The 14,267-nt window shown below is 44.3% G+C and overlaps 1 protein-coding gene across 1 annotated transcript in view; it reads right to left on the reverse strand.

The window, feature by feature from the left end:
* Window positions 1-2,887, reverse strand: part of LOC146189716 (fatty acid synthase-like) — a 68,658-nt gene extending 65,771 nt beyond the window's left edge. The window contains exons 1-2 of the mRNA XM_084605330.1: window positions 2,821-2,887; window positions 673-822 (exon numbers count right to left, since the gene is read on the reverse strand). Coding sequence (XP_084461456.1) covers window positions 673-822; window positions 2,821-2,887 — 217 coding nt within the window. The remainder of the gene's footprint in view (window positions 1-672; window positions 823-2,820) is intronic.
* Between the last annotated feature and the right edge of the window lie 11,380 nt (window positions 2,888-14,267).

Below are 14,267 nucleotides of genomic sequence, written 5' to 3' on the forward strand. Positions count from 1 at the left end.
AAAAATATCGGCGAAATTTACTCACGTATTTGAAATTCTGCCGTCACCGGAGGTTGGTTTTAGCTGAATATGTCGTCCAGGTATTTTAATCTAGTGGCAACAACAGCAGAGATATATAGTGTTTTAGGTAGTATCCGTTAATGTGGCCGCTTCAGTCACATCCGAACGCTGAGCTCGAGCCCTGTGTTTAAGGCTCATAACCGTTCGCTTGGTGCGGTAACGGCATACACGCCTTCAATCTTTTGTTCTCCCGTAGCGCCATCTGGGAGGCATGAAATTGTTTTTCCTGTGCTGAACGGCAAAACGTTCAAGAAGCCGCCTTCATCATACAGCTTTGCTTCGCGCTCTCCTTGCTCTCGTTTACAGTGGTCTATATTGTCTGTAGCCCCGAGCTATACAGTAGAACTGACCGCTTATAAAAGCGATATAAACACATTTTGCTCCACTGTCTTTTCCCCCTTATAGAGAAGCTTCAGCATCATGCTTGGAACTCATCTGATAGCTGTCCAGTTAACAACTGAGGTTTCTTGAGTATTTCTAAGCGTTTTCTGTTCAGTCCGAGTTCTTGCGCGAAAACTGATTTTTCAGTTATTATTCTTTGTCAATAAACTTCATACTTTACTATCTTTTAATCCGATTTTATCTTTATATGTTATATCGTTTATCGCATACCTCGAGGCCATCTCGTCTCGTCGTCAGTGACGAAATCTACCCCCGCATAGAGCTTTTCCTTGAATTCGGCCAGGCTGTCGGCTTGTGGGAATCGGCCCGAGAGACCGGTAATCACGATGTCCTCTTGACCTCCAACGTGATCCATTGCTTCTAGAATGTACAAACCAAACAAGTCACAGAGTTTCAGGACTAATCGGTCGTCCCAAGACTTTCAGGGTGTCTGAAAGCAGTCTGCTGAATGAAGGTTTGAAATGGCACATTTTTCGTACGCAGTGCCAGCTAGCTCACTGTGGCAAGAGGTAGTAAACTGCAATTCTTAAAATTGCTTCCTGGTGTACTACAAATGCCATACTTGTAGCTTGTCTCACTATCACCGAGTGATATACGTCCCTGCTTACTTTCTTGCTCTCATTTTATTGTCTGTTTCCTTTAATTACTTTCCGCATAGCGATGGTCCTAGGCTAATATAGTTTATCATAAGTATCTTTGTAAATAGAAACTTAGGGGTTGTGATTTTATGTCCGCCAATTTTCAGCTGCCCAGATTTTCAATGAAACAACATACCCAAACTTCTAGGTGCTTGCTCTGCCGAAGCATGCGCCTGACAGCATGTACATGCTGTTCCAAAACACTTTTCTTTATCTTACTGGAGCCAGAGTAGATTTCCTTTGTTTGCATGTGTGCTGAAGTAAGGTGCTAACGCTTTTCAAAAATGTCGAACATTACTCGACCAATACCGCTAACCCTACCGTCAAAACTACAGCTCTCAGCCAAATGACTGGTCAAACATAACTGAAAAAAGGCCGATGAAAAGATACGTGCTTAACTCCGACTCTATTCAGTCGATTTCGACTCACGTGTTCATCTCTCCCAATCGGGTAAAAGTCATTTGATTCAAGTCCCGCAGGACACCCGGAGCCCTCAGGCACTGCAGATTAAAAGGGGATAATTTTTTGCCCAATCTACAGCAGTATGCCACTCCAAGCACATGGATGCTGCTCTAAAGTGTAGGCCTTCATGGCCCAAATTCAATGGCTCTCGCACAAGGCTACGATCTGGCCAGCGAGCAAAACGGGGATATTCCGACTGCGCACATAAGCGTTCGGTCGACATATGGAATACGCCATCCAGAGGGAAACCTGGTGGCACTGTGCCAATGCGAGGACACAAACGGTCACGTCACCATACCGACGCTCAGCAAGCAGCACCAACGGACGTGGTAGAAGTCTCAAGTACTACACAAATTTAGTCACCTCGGTGAAAACGAAAACCACTCAACCTGCCTACTTCAAGTGAGACACCACATTGGCGACACACTTTGTGGCGCGGCATTCATTCCAATCTCATTTCAGGCACTCGCTCTCTGTCCAGCTTCGAACCAAATCATCCTTTTAATAGAACCCATGTAGCTCACTTCATGAGGCATGTTTTCTCATCAATACCTCACACATCTCATGGCATGATCAGTAATTAGTTTCTTTCTAATGACGCACCTTAACATTACTGATAGTCATAAAGTAATGCATATATTTTGTCCACATTGGTTCTGAAAGCAATGTGGTTCTGTGGCGGAGTGGTTGCGTGCTCGTCTCGTATTGATAAGGAACCGTGTTCGACTCCGCGGGTTTCCGCAATACATTTATTGTTTCTTTACTTTCTTCTAATTGTCGCGTTACAACCACAACGCCGACACTGGCTTTTCGGCAGCACGGGGCACTTAATGCTTTCGCGTTAAAACATCAGCCCATACGAAGTAGACCACGCGTCATCAAGCAACACCAGCAGAAAGAAGAACGAAAGATCCAACACCTACATCACAAGCAAGGAACAGATTACTTGCACCCAACGGTACACCATCAGTTGCGAGGCAGGTAGCCCGAGAAGGCGGTCATCCGCAGTACCACAACTTCAACAAGGAACCCAAGTTGAAGGAAATGCGGTGTCTGGAATGGCATTGCAGCTTCGCCATGTCCCATGTTCGATGAAGACATTTCAGACAAGGAAATGCTAGGCCTAAAGCAGAAGTAAAGACATGCCTACAACGTAACATTAGGGTGCACAATAACTGCTGACAACCGAAAGACCTAGTACCATCACCACGAACTTGTGCGTCACGTCAGAACCCCACGTGCCAGTCAAAGCGCCAACCCTCGCTCAGGTTGAGCAGACAGGACTCCAGCGCCAGTTCACTAGTCCAGCACAGTGCCCAATACATCTCGTGTTACAGATAGCAGGGACCATACCGCAAAACCAGATCCGCGAGTCGAAAACTACAGCGAAAGTTCGCAGTCCAAAGCAGGACCTCTGAAATCAGACCTGTAAGGTGCGTTGAAGCGAATATTTACGAAACGCCCAGTAACTACTTGCAGCCCTTTGCGCGAAAAGCACCACAACTTCTGAACCCATTACCATCACACTTGGCACCATCGACGTGAACTCTTACTTGAACCAAAACCTAAAGCAACCGAGAAGAACTCAATCGCAAGTTTTCGGAATGCAATATCGAAGCCACAGCCGAACATAACCCAAAACCATACGCCGTGCAAAATCTAAAGCAACCGAGAAGAACTCAATCGCAAGTTTTCGGAATGCAATATCGAAGCCACAGCCGAACATAACCCAAAACCATACGCCGTGTAGCAAAAAATCTAAGCAGTATACAACTTCTTAGCCCGACGTCACCCACCTCTACCCAAAATGGCAGTCACACAGACCCTCCCCCTTACAATGAAATCGCACGGCTGCGAAAAAAAAAACCATCATTACAGCAATGAATTGATATATCCAACCAACACCACGACGTTTAAGCCCTCCAAGTCGTTGGCACTGAGGTGAAACTTCCTGTGGAATAAACCAAACTCTTTTACATTTATTTATTTCGCAGAGACTGCAAAGTTCATGAAAGGTTTTGAACCCATAACGCGATAGAATGCACCTGTATTCAGCTACTACCATGCACGTGCGCCTAAACAGGTATAGTCAACCGCAAAATATAACGACGACCTTTCAGCAGGGCTTTCAGAAAGCCGCACATTTGGTGAAAACAGCTGTGCTCCTCATAGTCGTGTATTTCAATTCACATTGAAATGCCTCCGGGGCTACGCTACAGCGATATCAAAAGTCTTAAATTATTCTTTTCCACTGCTTATATTTCCCGCGGCGGCACAGCAGCTGAGAGCACCACGCATGCGGAGTGAGGCGCATAGTAAGCGATGACGTCACCCGTGGCGCTCCGCGGATACAGGTGATATGTAGCGGTACGAAATAATTTTGAAAGGTGTATGAAGAAGAAGCAGGTGTGCGATCTAGAAGAAGCGAAGCATCAGCAGAAAAATTTAGCGCCGCCCGCTCCATGCACCACACGTGCGAAGAAGAGCGTTCGGCAAACATCGCGCCGCGAGAAAAGTGTGGCTGCTCGGCGCATGCGCAGAACCGGTTCCGACTCTGCACGGTGACCTCGGCTTTATATGGCGCAGCGAAGCTTTCCTTCCAAATGAAAGCTGCGGGATATGAATTGAAGCCCTGATAGAAAGCAGGGAAAAAAGTCGGAAATGCACCAGAAAACCTTGAAAAACACACCTGTTATTGATGATCGCCTCCTGTACCTCTGGGATGCCAGAAAAAGCATCATATGGCGGTGAAAAAGCCACTACAATGCCCCGAGCGTAGACGCAAAATGGCACAGTTCACGCAAGAAGCGCAAGACTTTACTTGGGCGCTATCAAAAAACAACTAGCTCACCAAACGCGATGGATTTACTGGGAACCTCGGCAGTAAATCAACATGTAACCTCGTCCACTGCCTGATACAAAACCTTTCAGATTGTGAATAGAACAGCAACATAATTTTCTAAAAGCCCTCCGCGGATATCAAGGGAGAGACGAACAGTTAACAGACAGCCTTGCCGATACCTGCCGATACCTGAGCTATACTTGTTCGACACTCAAATTGCAAATTGTGAGGTTACGCCCACGCCTTACAGATCATGCTGTGCAAGTATGCTAAGCCTGCCCCTATGGAAGAAGTGCTGGCTTGTTCTCTTCTTGTGCAGTCTTCTAATTGCTAGGTTTGGATGGCAAGGGCACTCAAACAGCAGGATTCGAGCCTAACAGAATGACAAATGTTTGGCGAGCGTTGAATGACGCCATTCAAAAGGACGGCCCCGAAAATACGGAAGGATGCACCCAAAAATATGGCACTTTATAATTTGCACCAATGCTATACGTAGTCCTGACGTCATTCAACGTCACTCCCAATTTTTAGAGGGTGCTGGAGTGCCCATGAGCCGCCATCTTTGGAACGTATGGGCGTCTATGGAGCCTTCGCTACCAGTGTACGTGTACCTTGGAGGAGAGAAATTCCAGTTAGTCACTGCAATAAAGGATTTCTTTTGAAATTTCCTAGAAGTAAATTTTCGTGGCTGTTGTTTCGCCAGCTCCAGTTCTGCCGTATTGATAAGTCAATAGTCATCAAAACAGTTTTAGACGTTCTCATGTCATGTCTTTACGTTTATGCCTCCACGCGGATCTTGGCAACCCGGTTTGTATTTTCTTTCGAGCAGGAGTCTACACAAAGAATTGGTAGAGTTGCTCTTTCCAACTCTGTAGTGTCATTTATTATGCTGCAGTCTTAAAGGACATGATATGCTAATACGCATGCGCAAAATGCCAAATTTTACTGGCATGAAAATCTTTTTTTTTTATTAAGTTACACACCGGTGTTCTACCTTTTAACACATGACTGTACAGAGAAAATGCAATGCTTTTGTATGTTCTGCCAACAGCTGTCTGTGCGATGCGCCTCGAGTACTTTAACAATTGCATTATCTGCAAAGACTAAATCTTTTGAGATGTTCGGCAAGAAACTCTAAAGAAAGTTTTTGTTCTAAAATATTGCCGTTTACGACACCTTGCAGTTACAAAATTTGATTACGAAGCCTATATCATGATTTCCCTCATTCGACTCCATATCCTGTGAAAGACACGCGTCCTGGACCGCAACTTTCAACTTCGTTAGAAAACATTTTTCATTCTAGCCGAATGATGCTTCAATAAAAAAAAAAATCAATTATGAGGAAAATGACACAACGGTTTTGCTTATATTTTCCGAACTTTAGTCGTATTTTCCGTCAAGGTAATGCAGCTCTGCAAAGCCCTTTATATAGCGTTTTATATAGCGTTTTATATAGCGCTTTATATAGCCCTATATAGACCTTTCACCCCGAGTAATAAATGCTATGTATGAAACCAAATGGCCGAGGTAGCGTAGTAGTCTAACATGATTATCAGTGAAGATAACCTCAGCTTTAGCCACAGTTGAAAACCCACTGGTGGCAATGTTTTAGGCAGTTGCTCAACGAAGGCTTCAGAGCCGTGCCGGCAAAATCGAAGCATGCGGGTAGTAATTCGTCTGCCTATAAATAACCTAAATACTGCGGCTAACAACGCATTGAAGAATATTGATCACTCCATTTTTGGCGCAAGAAATAATTTGTTCCACCTAAAGCTTCTCAGAGTAATAGTTAATGCATGCTTAGCACTTTAGGGCCTAACGGAAAACAGCACTAGCAGACGAAGAACAAGAAAAAGGAGGACACACAACTTATATTACACTTTAAGACCGTAGCTCATGAGTGGTTAGTTTAAGCGGGAACACTCATGGCGGCGTTTTCATTGACTATCTAGATTCTTTCTAAGGGTAGGTATTCAAGTCCGCAATACATGGCATTGCCTATTCAAGTCATATAAAGAATTACTAGCCTTAATGACAAATTTTTGCAAACATTCTGAACTTGGTATGGAGAAAATATTCGAGCTCAGAATATTATCAAGATAACAAACATAGGAAACGTCTGCTATATAGCTTTCTCCTCATATTTTCATAGCATAAACAACCCTAAAATCTTTGTTTAGAAAACGAAGTACAAACATTACGCCTTGTAGCAAATTTATGCAATTGCAGTTTCTCCTTGTATTTCTTGTGCCTCTTTGCTTCCTTAATTGCTTAACTGGCAGGATGAAGTAAACAAGAGAAATTATACCTTGATTCTCGGCTTTGCAATCTGTCCGCCACTGAATTCCAAAATCAGCTCAAAGGGGCCATGGGTGGAGACTAAAACGTACTGCCACTCCTTTCAAGCAAGAGATGCCCGTCAATGCTTGTCTGCCTCTCCGAAAGGAAACTTCATTCGTTTTAAATACAGCTAGTCTGTATCGTCTGAGGCCTTCAATTTTGTTCCCTTGACTAGGCGCATTTAAAAAGAAAAGCTTGGCATCCACTCAGCAGCTGCGCAGGATAGGCTGCGCAATGTACGCAGCTGTTTCCGAATCCGCTGCAGCAAAGTCACTCTTTTTGCTTTGCACTCAAACAGGGAGCTATATTGCGTCAATCGAAAGACAACGAAAAACAGAGAAAATAGAGTGGGTAACCATGAGGTCATCATCTCTGGTGTCGTTAGCGTCAGAAACAAGGGCCTCACAACTTATGGTTTTGCAAACGGCGCATATATTAATGGCAATTCTTCAGTTGCCAAATGGAAAGGCAATGGCACGATAAAAGCTTTTTATTGGTCATGTGACGAGGACATTGGGCTAGATGACTAATATCCTCCACTTTACGACAGGACAGATGGCTGGGAACGTACATTTTAAAGCGATAACGTTTCGCAGTGCGGTTCCAGCCCTATAAGTAGAATTCATCGGTACGCAATTAATTTATTCTGTTTTTTTTTTAAAGAAATGTTGCAGGTAATACGCTTACTCCTCGAATTTTCATCACGGGACTCGCTTTTGTGTTCCTGTGTGGGACCGCATCCGGGCGCTAGCTGTGTGCCCGTGTGTGTGTGTGTGTGTGTGTGTGTGTGTGTGTGTGTGTGTGTGTGTGTGTGTGTGTGTGTGTGTGTGTGTGTGTGTGTGTGTGTGTGTGTGTGTGTGTGTGTGTGTGTGTGTGTGTGTGTGTGTGTGTGTGTGTGTGTGTGTGTGTGTGTGTGTGTGTGTGTGTGTGTGTGTGTGTGTGTGTGTGTGTGTGTGTGTGTGTGTGTGTGTGTGTGTGTGTGTGTGTGTGTGTGTGTGTGTGTGTGTGTGTGTGTGTGTGTGTGTGTGTGTGTGTGTGTGTGTGTGTGTGTGTGTGTGTGTGTGTGTGTGTGTGTGTGTGTGTGTGTGTGTGTGTGTGTGTGTGTGTGTGTGTGTGTGTGTGTGTGTGTGTGTGTGTGTGTGTGTGTGTGTGTGTGTGTGTGTGTGTGTGTGTGTGTGTGTGTGTGTGTGTGTGTGTGTGTGTGTGTGTGTGTGTGTGTGTGTGTGTGTGTGTGTGTGTGTGTGTGTGTGTGTGTGTGTGTGTGTGTGTGTGTGTGTGTGTGTGTGTGTGTGTGTGTGTGTGTGTGTGTGTGTGTGTGTGTGTGTGTGTGTGTGTGTGTGTGTGTGTGTGTGTGTGTGTGTGTGTGTGTGTGTGTGTGTGTGTGTGTGTGTGTGTGTGTGTGTGTGTGTGTGTGTGTGTGTGTGTGTGTGTGTGTGTGTGTGTGTGTGTGTGTGTGTGTGTGTGTGTGTGTGTGTGTGTGTGTGTGTGTGTGTGTGTGTGTGTGTGTGTGTGTGTGTGTGTGTGTGTGTGTGTGTGTGTGTGTGTGTGTGTGTGTGTGTGTGTGTGTGTGTGTGTGTGTGTGTGTGTGTGTGTGTGTGTGTGTGTGTGTGTGTGTGTGTGTGTGTGTTTGCGCGCGCTTCAGGCAGTAGCAAACACCGACACTCCTGGGTCAAAGGTCATATAAAATATCAAATGTCAAAGCCGTGTCTACCCGGGTGAGCCTGGGTGGGCAATGAATCATGTGAGATACATGACGGGGTTATCGCTACAATGAATATAGTAAGTTTCGCCAAGGGCACTCTCCAGGAGAAGCTTCACCTGATGATTACCCATAGCCGGTATTTTCTCGTCCCCTGCGTAATCGTGGCTTCTAACCGACATTGGCGCACTGCATATCTGTGTGAAAAGTCACGAGCGCTTTTCCCATTCAAGGCGCCAGATCTTCCCATCATTCGGCTACATCTCCACTCCACGTGTGCGTGCTTTCGCAATGAGAGCAGTGGCCTAGACTGTAGCGTTTCTCTCTTTTAAGGTTAAAAACTCTTTTACAGTTCAATACTAGTATGACATTTTATTTCTATATCAATTAACTATGACGCTATTTTTATATTCGGTTTATTTTACCATACGAAGCATCGTTAGGTCTAAAGTGCCGCTTGTTATATCAGACGTAATCTTTTAACCGATACTTTTATAAGAGTGCTTGGCTCTATTTCTATTTTTGCGAGCTTGCTGTAGATTTCCTGCTACATTGGCCAATGGTGCTGTCGGTTTGTTCCGGCCGGCAAAGCAATTAAATAAAATATTTCTTTTAGACAGCACCTAACCTGACTGTCCCAGATCTAAACAGTTACAGTACAAAATACGAAAGGAAAAAGCTCACCATAATTAAGCTGTCACGTAATTCCTGCAATCGTCCGTCCATCTGTTTCCTGTGGCGACGTCCAATCCTAACAGCGCGGAAACATGCATCTGCACAGCACGATTGTGAACTTTCAACCCATTAACGTATTATGTGATACGAAGTGGACAGCTCCATATTATAAGATCATCACCCTATTCCAGATTGGCTGAAAATGTAATTTTTAAATTGCTTTAACTGAAAAAGCATTGTGGACAGGTTCACTTTTTTTTTTTTAAATCGAACTTTTTTTTTTTTTTTCACGAATGATTTCAGACCCCTGCCCCTCTAGAAATATTGCAGGAAAGCATTTAACGGCTTCATTTCTCCTATTGTCCCCTTCACAGTTCCATCCACTAAGGTAATTCGACATCCCTATGTCAACCTGTTACTATTAGACGATTTTTAGGAACTCTCGTGTGTTATAGCAAGTGTTACTTCAAAGTACCGTCAAGTAAATGGGCACTAACTGATAATAGTCTCGTTAATTTACTACCTACAAAAATGACATTACGGCGGTACAAGATGGTTAGTCTGGGAAAAATTCTAGCCCGATGCCAACAATGGATTTGGGGAGGCATATGGAGCAGTTAACGTGCACCGGAATTTGTTAGAATCGCGTTATTGGCGCCAGATGGCTTCACCTGTCCAAAAGATAGCCATTTGCTCATGTATAAATGATTATTTTGTCTTTTTCATTAGCTTAGGGTGCCTCGTTAGTTCTGCGTCTTCGTACAAGGTGGTGAGGCTCTTTAGTCGGCGCCGCCATTTTGTCACACCTGGTGCATAGGCTGGCAGTCGCGGTCAATTGTGCGTGACTGGACAAGTTAGCGACTCGTTTAAAAGGCACCGCTTTCGGTCGTGTTTAAACGTTCGCGGCGTATGGCCATTCAGGGCCATACGCATGTCCCATTCTTTAACTGCAACTGCGTTGCTAAGCGCTATGAGCTCCCATAATGGCTTCGTCATCGGCGGTACTTTCCAGGAGTGTTGCTGCCGATTGCCGAGAAAGCCTTCAACGAGAAAGCGACCGCTTTCGGAAGCGACAGGCGAGAACTCTAACCACGGAAGAAGACTGACACTGCCTTCTTCATCGGCGGAGACTTTAATGCCAACGCTAAGAAATTGCAGTGCTTGCAAATCTTCGTGCACAAACTACTCCGGTTCACAATTGTTATAACCCACCCTATAGGTGAAAAAACCTGAGTCACAATAACCTCATATAGATTTCTCATACTAAACTCATAGAAAACTCGTACAAATCTCATATCTCATACAAATATCATTCAACTTATGCAAAATATATGAGATTGTGTGAGAGCTGTACGAGTTTAGAACGAGTTTCATATGAGAAAACTGCGGAGGTTATTCTGACTCATACGGTTTTTTCGCTAGGGCAGTTAATCCACTACCGGAAGTGCATCTTGTATTGATTATATTTTGCATGACAAGTCGATATAACCAGCATGAAATATGTCCGTTACTTCATTAATACAGATTCTTGGGCTACTTGGTGCATACTTGAATCGGTGAAAAAATTGCGCCGAACCCTACACACCACAAGAAAGAAGACGAGACGGAATGTCTCGTCTTCTTTCTTGTGGTGCGTAGGGTTCAGCGCAATATTTTCACCAGTTCATGCGTTCGCTCAGTTACATGCGCTGCTCGCCATCCTGCGCGATAGCATAGCAGTGCACGTCAGTATGTGATTCTACGACGGGAAGTAACTTTGCTGTGTCTCCCATTGTCCTGGTATCGCCTTCAAAAATCGATTCACATTTTATCGACATGGCTGATAACCTTGTCTGAAGTATCCACGGTACTCAGAAAACTGTTCAAAATATTATTTATGCATGTGACATACAGAGGCTAGGAATACCACCTCCACATAGAACACAGGAGAATCTCAACACACGCCTCCTGGCTGAGATAGAAATTCTCATACAATAGCCGCGGCGATCATTTACAAAAACAGCCTGCCAGGCACTCCTCCGTTTCCTAATGGAATCAAGCCTGCACAACAACCTGCAACTTTGCGGTGCTATATATTTTCGATTAGAGACATCTTAGCTTCTTTTACTCCCACATTTATAGCCCTTCTTCCATGGCCCCCAGCACGAGGTGGCAAACCGATTTTATGCAGCAGTTATACTCCCGCCATTTTTCTTCTCCTCCTCTTCTCCTCCTCTTCCCCGAATTCTTTTTATTTCTCCCAAATTGAGTCCTATGCTGACGACGGCTCAGTCCCTACTCTACGTAACTAACTCAGCCTGCCCTTTTGATGCACTGTGGTCTATCCACGGCGTCAGATTTATGAGTGTGTTCATGATGCTGTCCGTGTTACGATCCCTGGTTAATCTGACAAAGTTAGCTTTATTTCTGTAAACGTAAAGTGAGTTTTATCAGTTTTTTTTCAATGAAGTTCATATTCCCATTCAGTATGCAAAGCGATGAAATCCCCATCTATTGGTTTCAGTGCCCAAGCCCTGAATAATGAATATATTTTTTCTGACAAAAATAATTTAGTCTGTTTACGGGCCGAGCCTGCCGGACATGGCATCAGCGGCAATTAATTTATGCACATGAGTACTGCAGCTGCTTCCTGTTGAGTTTTTTCACTACTTGGTCAAGTAAACTGACATGGTCAACTAAACTGGCAGCCTTTCTATTTTAGAGAGGGCCCTCTCAAGCTTAGTTTTTCCCTACGTCGTAAAGCGTATCGCTTTCGAAAGCCGTTTCCTCCCTTTCCTTTTACCAAGCTCTACTGCTGGGCTTAAGCAGACTGTGATGATATTAAAATGCAGAAGGGTGGAGATGAGTACGCGACCACAGAGAAGCGCTGGCCTTAGAGGAAGGCAGGGAAAGCAGAGAATTTATATGCTCCCCGAACGTGTATAGAACCATCTTTTAAAGACAGAAAAGCTACGAGCGGATTCCGCTACACAGCGACGGGCTTATTCCAAGTATCCGAACGTCTTTTGGAGAGCCGCACATTAACCGCCGGCGTCGAGTGGTGTTTTACGCGCAGGTTTGTAAAGAACCGAGCACGTTGCGTCACCGCCCGGGCGGCGGCGAAATATACAGGATCTATAAAGTGGGTGGCACTGCGGCATCATCTTTGAGTAGGGAGTGGAAACCGTGAAAAGCGGAGAACTCGTTTCGTTATATCTCAGTCGGTGTCCGGGTGTTCCCGTTTAGGTACCCAGATGAAGGAGAATCAATGTCCGGATGTTCGCACTCGGCGTTGGCTCGACGTCAACTCAAGGTCATCAACAACGGGAAGGATTTTATGCTTATTTATATTCGGTTGTAACAGTAGAGCTCGACTCAAAACAATCTCAAGTAAATAGTCAATATACTCATTGAGGTGAATGATACATACTTGGCAAAAATAGTGCAACTTACCTGATGACAGAAGACGTAGAGTCTCGCCGCGGCTGGTCACTGGTCAGTGGTAACGGCTCTCGACTCCAGAACCCAGAAAGCGGGCCACATCCCGGGACGATAAAGCCCATAAAACCCAACCAAAAAAGACGAACCACAAAGGCATTAACTACACCAAGCCACAGCTGGTATTCTCATCCCTTCCTTATTGCCTCCCTGCTCCAGTGCTCTGTCCGTCGTTCAATACTGCGCATGCGCCGTGGACACATAACACTGCGTATTAGCGTGAGTATTCAATCATTTTCAATGTCTCTTTCTGATGGAGGCTCTCTCCAGATTACCCCTAATATTCTCCTAGTTGGCAAATCTCAATTTTTTCAACAAACACATAGTGCAAAGTACAGATCTCGCATGATAAAAGTCTTTATTATGACACGCAGTACCGAGTGCCCATCATGGCATTTGAAAAATGCAACAGCAAGACGCTCTAACATGCTACAATGTACAGCCTTTGACAACAGTTTAAAATCATGGGGTCTGCTTCTGAACCATACTATGTGGCTCGTAATGCATTCCCTCTCCAATGGCTGGGACTTTCACGATTGTTAAAGAAGGCATAATATACGGCTTAAAAGCAAACCCTCTGGGATCTAAGCTTTTGAAAAAAGCTGTACATGCGATTTGATGAAGGAATGAACAAAGATAACGAAGATAATAGAAATACTCTGAGACAATGGTGAATGTGTGCATTTCAGGGCATCGCATAAGCGTGCATGATTTGTTATATTTTCAATTCATTATCTACCAGTCACTACTATGAGCGTACATTAGCTGCACGTGTCTAGCGCCTCATTTCATGTTATCAATTTCATGGGCAGTTACACAAGTTTACGGTTCCTTTAAGCGGAAAAGCCTACGTCCTCACACAAGTAAATCTCCTGTAGCTATCTAGTGCAGTAGTGTAAACTTGGCGCAGTTGGTTGCGTAGTTAGTGCTGGTTACACTTATGTCGACATGCACAGCGTGCAATTTCAGCTGGTACCTTCACACCATCGCCAGATGTACACGGGTTTACGCATGTCGCTTGAAAGTTAAAATAACAGACACGGTTACATTTCCTCCAACCTCTGAGCTGTTCCGCTTCGGATTCACTTTCTCTTTCCGTATGTCTGCAAACTCTAATAGTTCGTTCTGATTACCAAGCGACTGCCCCATTCAATGGACAGTCAAAACCACTTCATAAAAATACTGTTCTCAGTAAATATTGGTTACATGGTGTATTTCGATTATGTCGATGTTTTCGCTACAGCGAAAGACTGATTTCGCACCGAGTATAATAAGCTGTAAACATTTTCTCGCAATTTGATTCAAAGTCATGTTTTGCTTGCCTAAATGAAATGGTCCTCACCGTCTCAAAGTGATTTGTGGTGTAGCACGTCCTCTAAGAAGTCGATGTGAACGCACGCTTATTACATAAGAAATCAACTTTGTTATTGTTATCCTATTTGAAGTTGCAAATACGTCACCTTGCATGAGAAATGTCTCGGTTTAGAAATCGCGGTAACATATCACTACAGGTCAAATTATATATGTCCTTAATGTCTTCTTGAGATTAGCACTAATCCAACTAGTCGATGGGCATAATGGTACTAAGGAGGCAAGTTGAATTTTTTTTTGTGTGTGTCTGAGAGCCTTGTTCTCTTCTTTGCCATTTGCTCTCTATCAGATGGCAGCTCCG

This window comes from Amblyomma maculatum, chromosome 5, assembly GCF_055883805.1.
Source record: "Amblyomma maculatum isolate TAMU_Amacu chromosome 5, ASM5588380v1, whole genome shotgun sequence".
NCBI classification, from domain to species: domain Eukaryota; kingdom Metazoa; phylum Arthropoda; class Arachnida; order Ixodida; family Ixodidae; genus Amblyomma; species Amblyomma maculatum.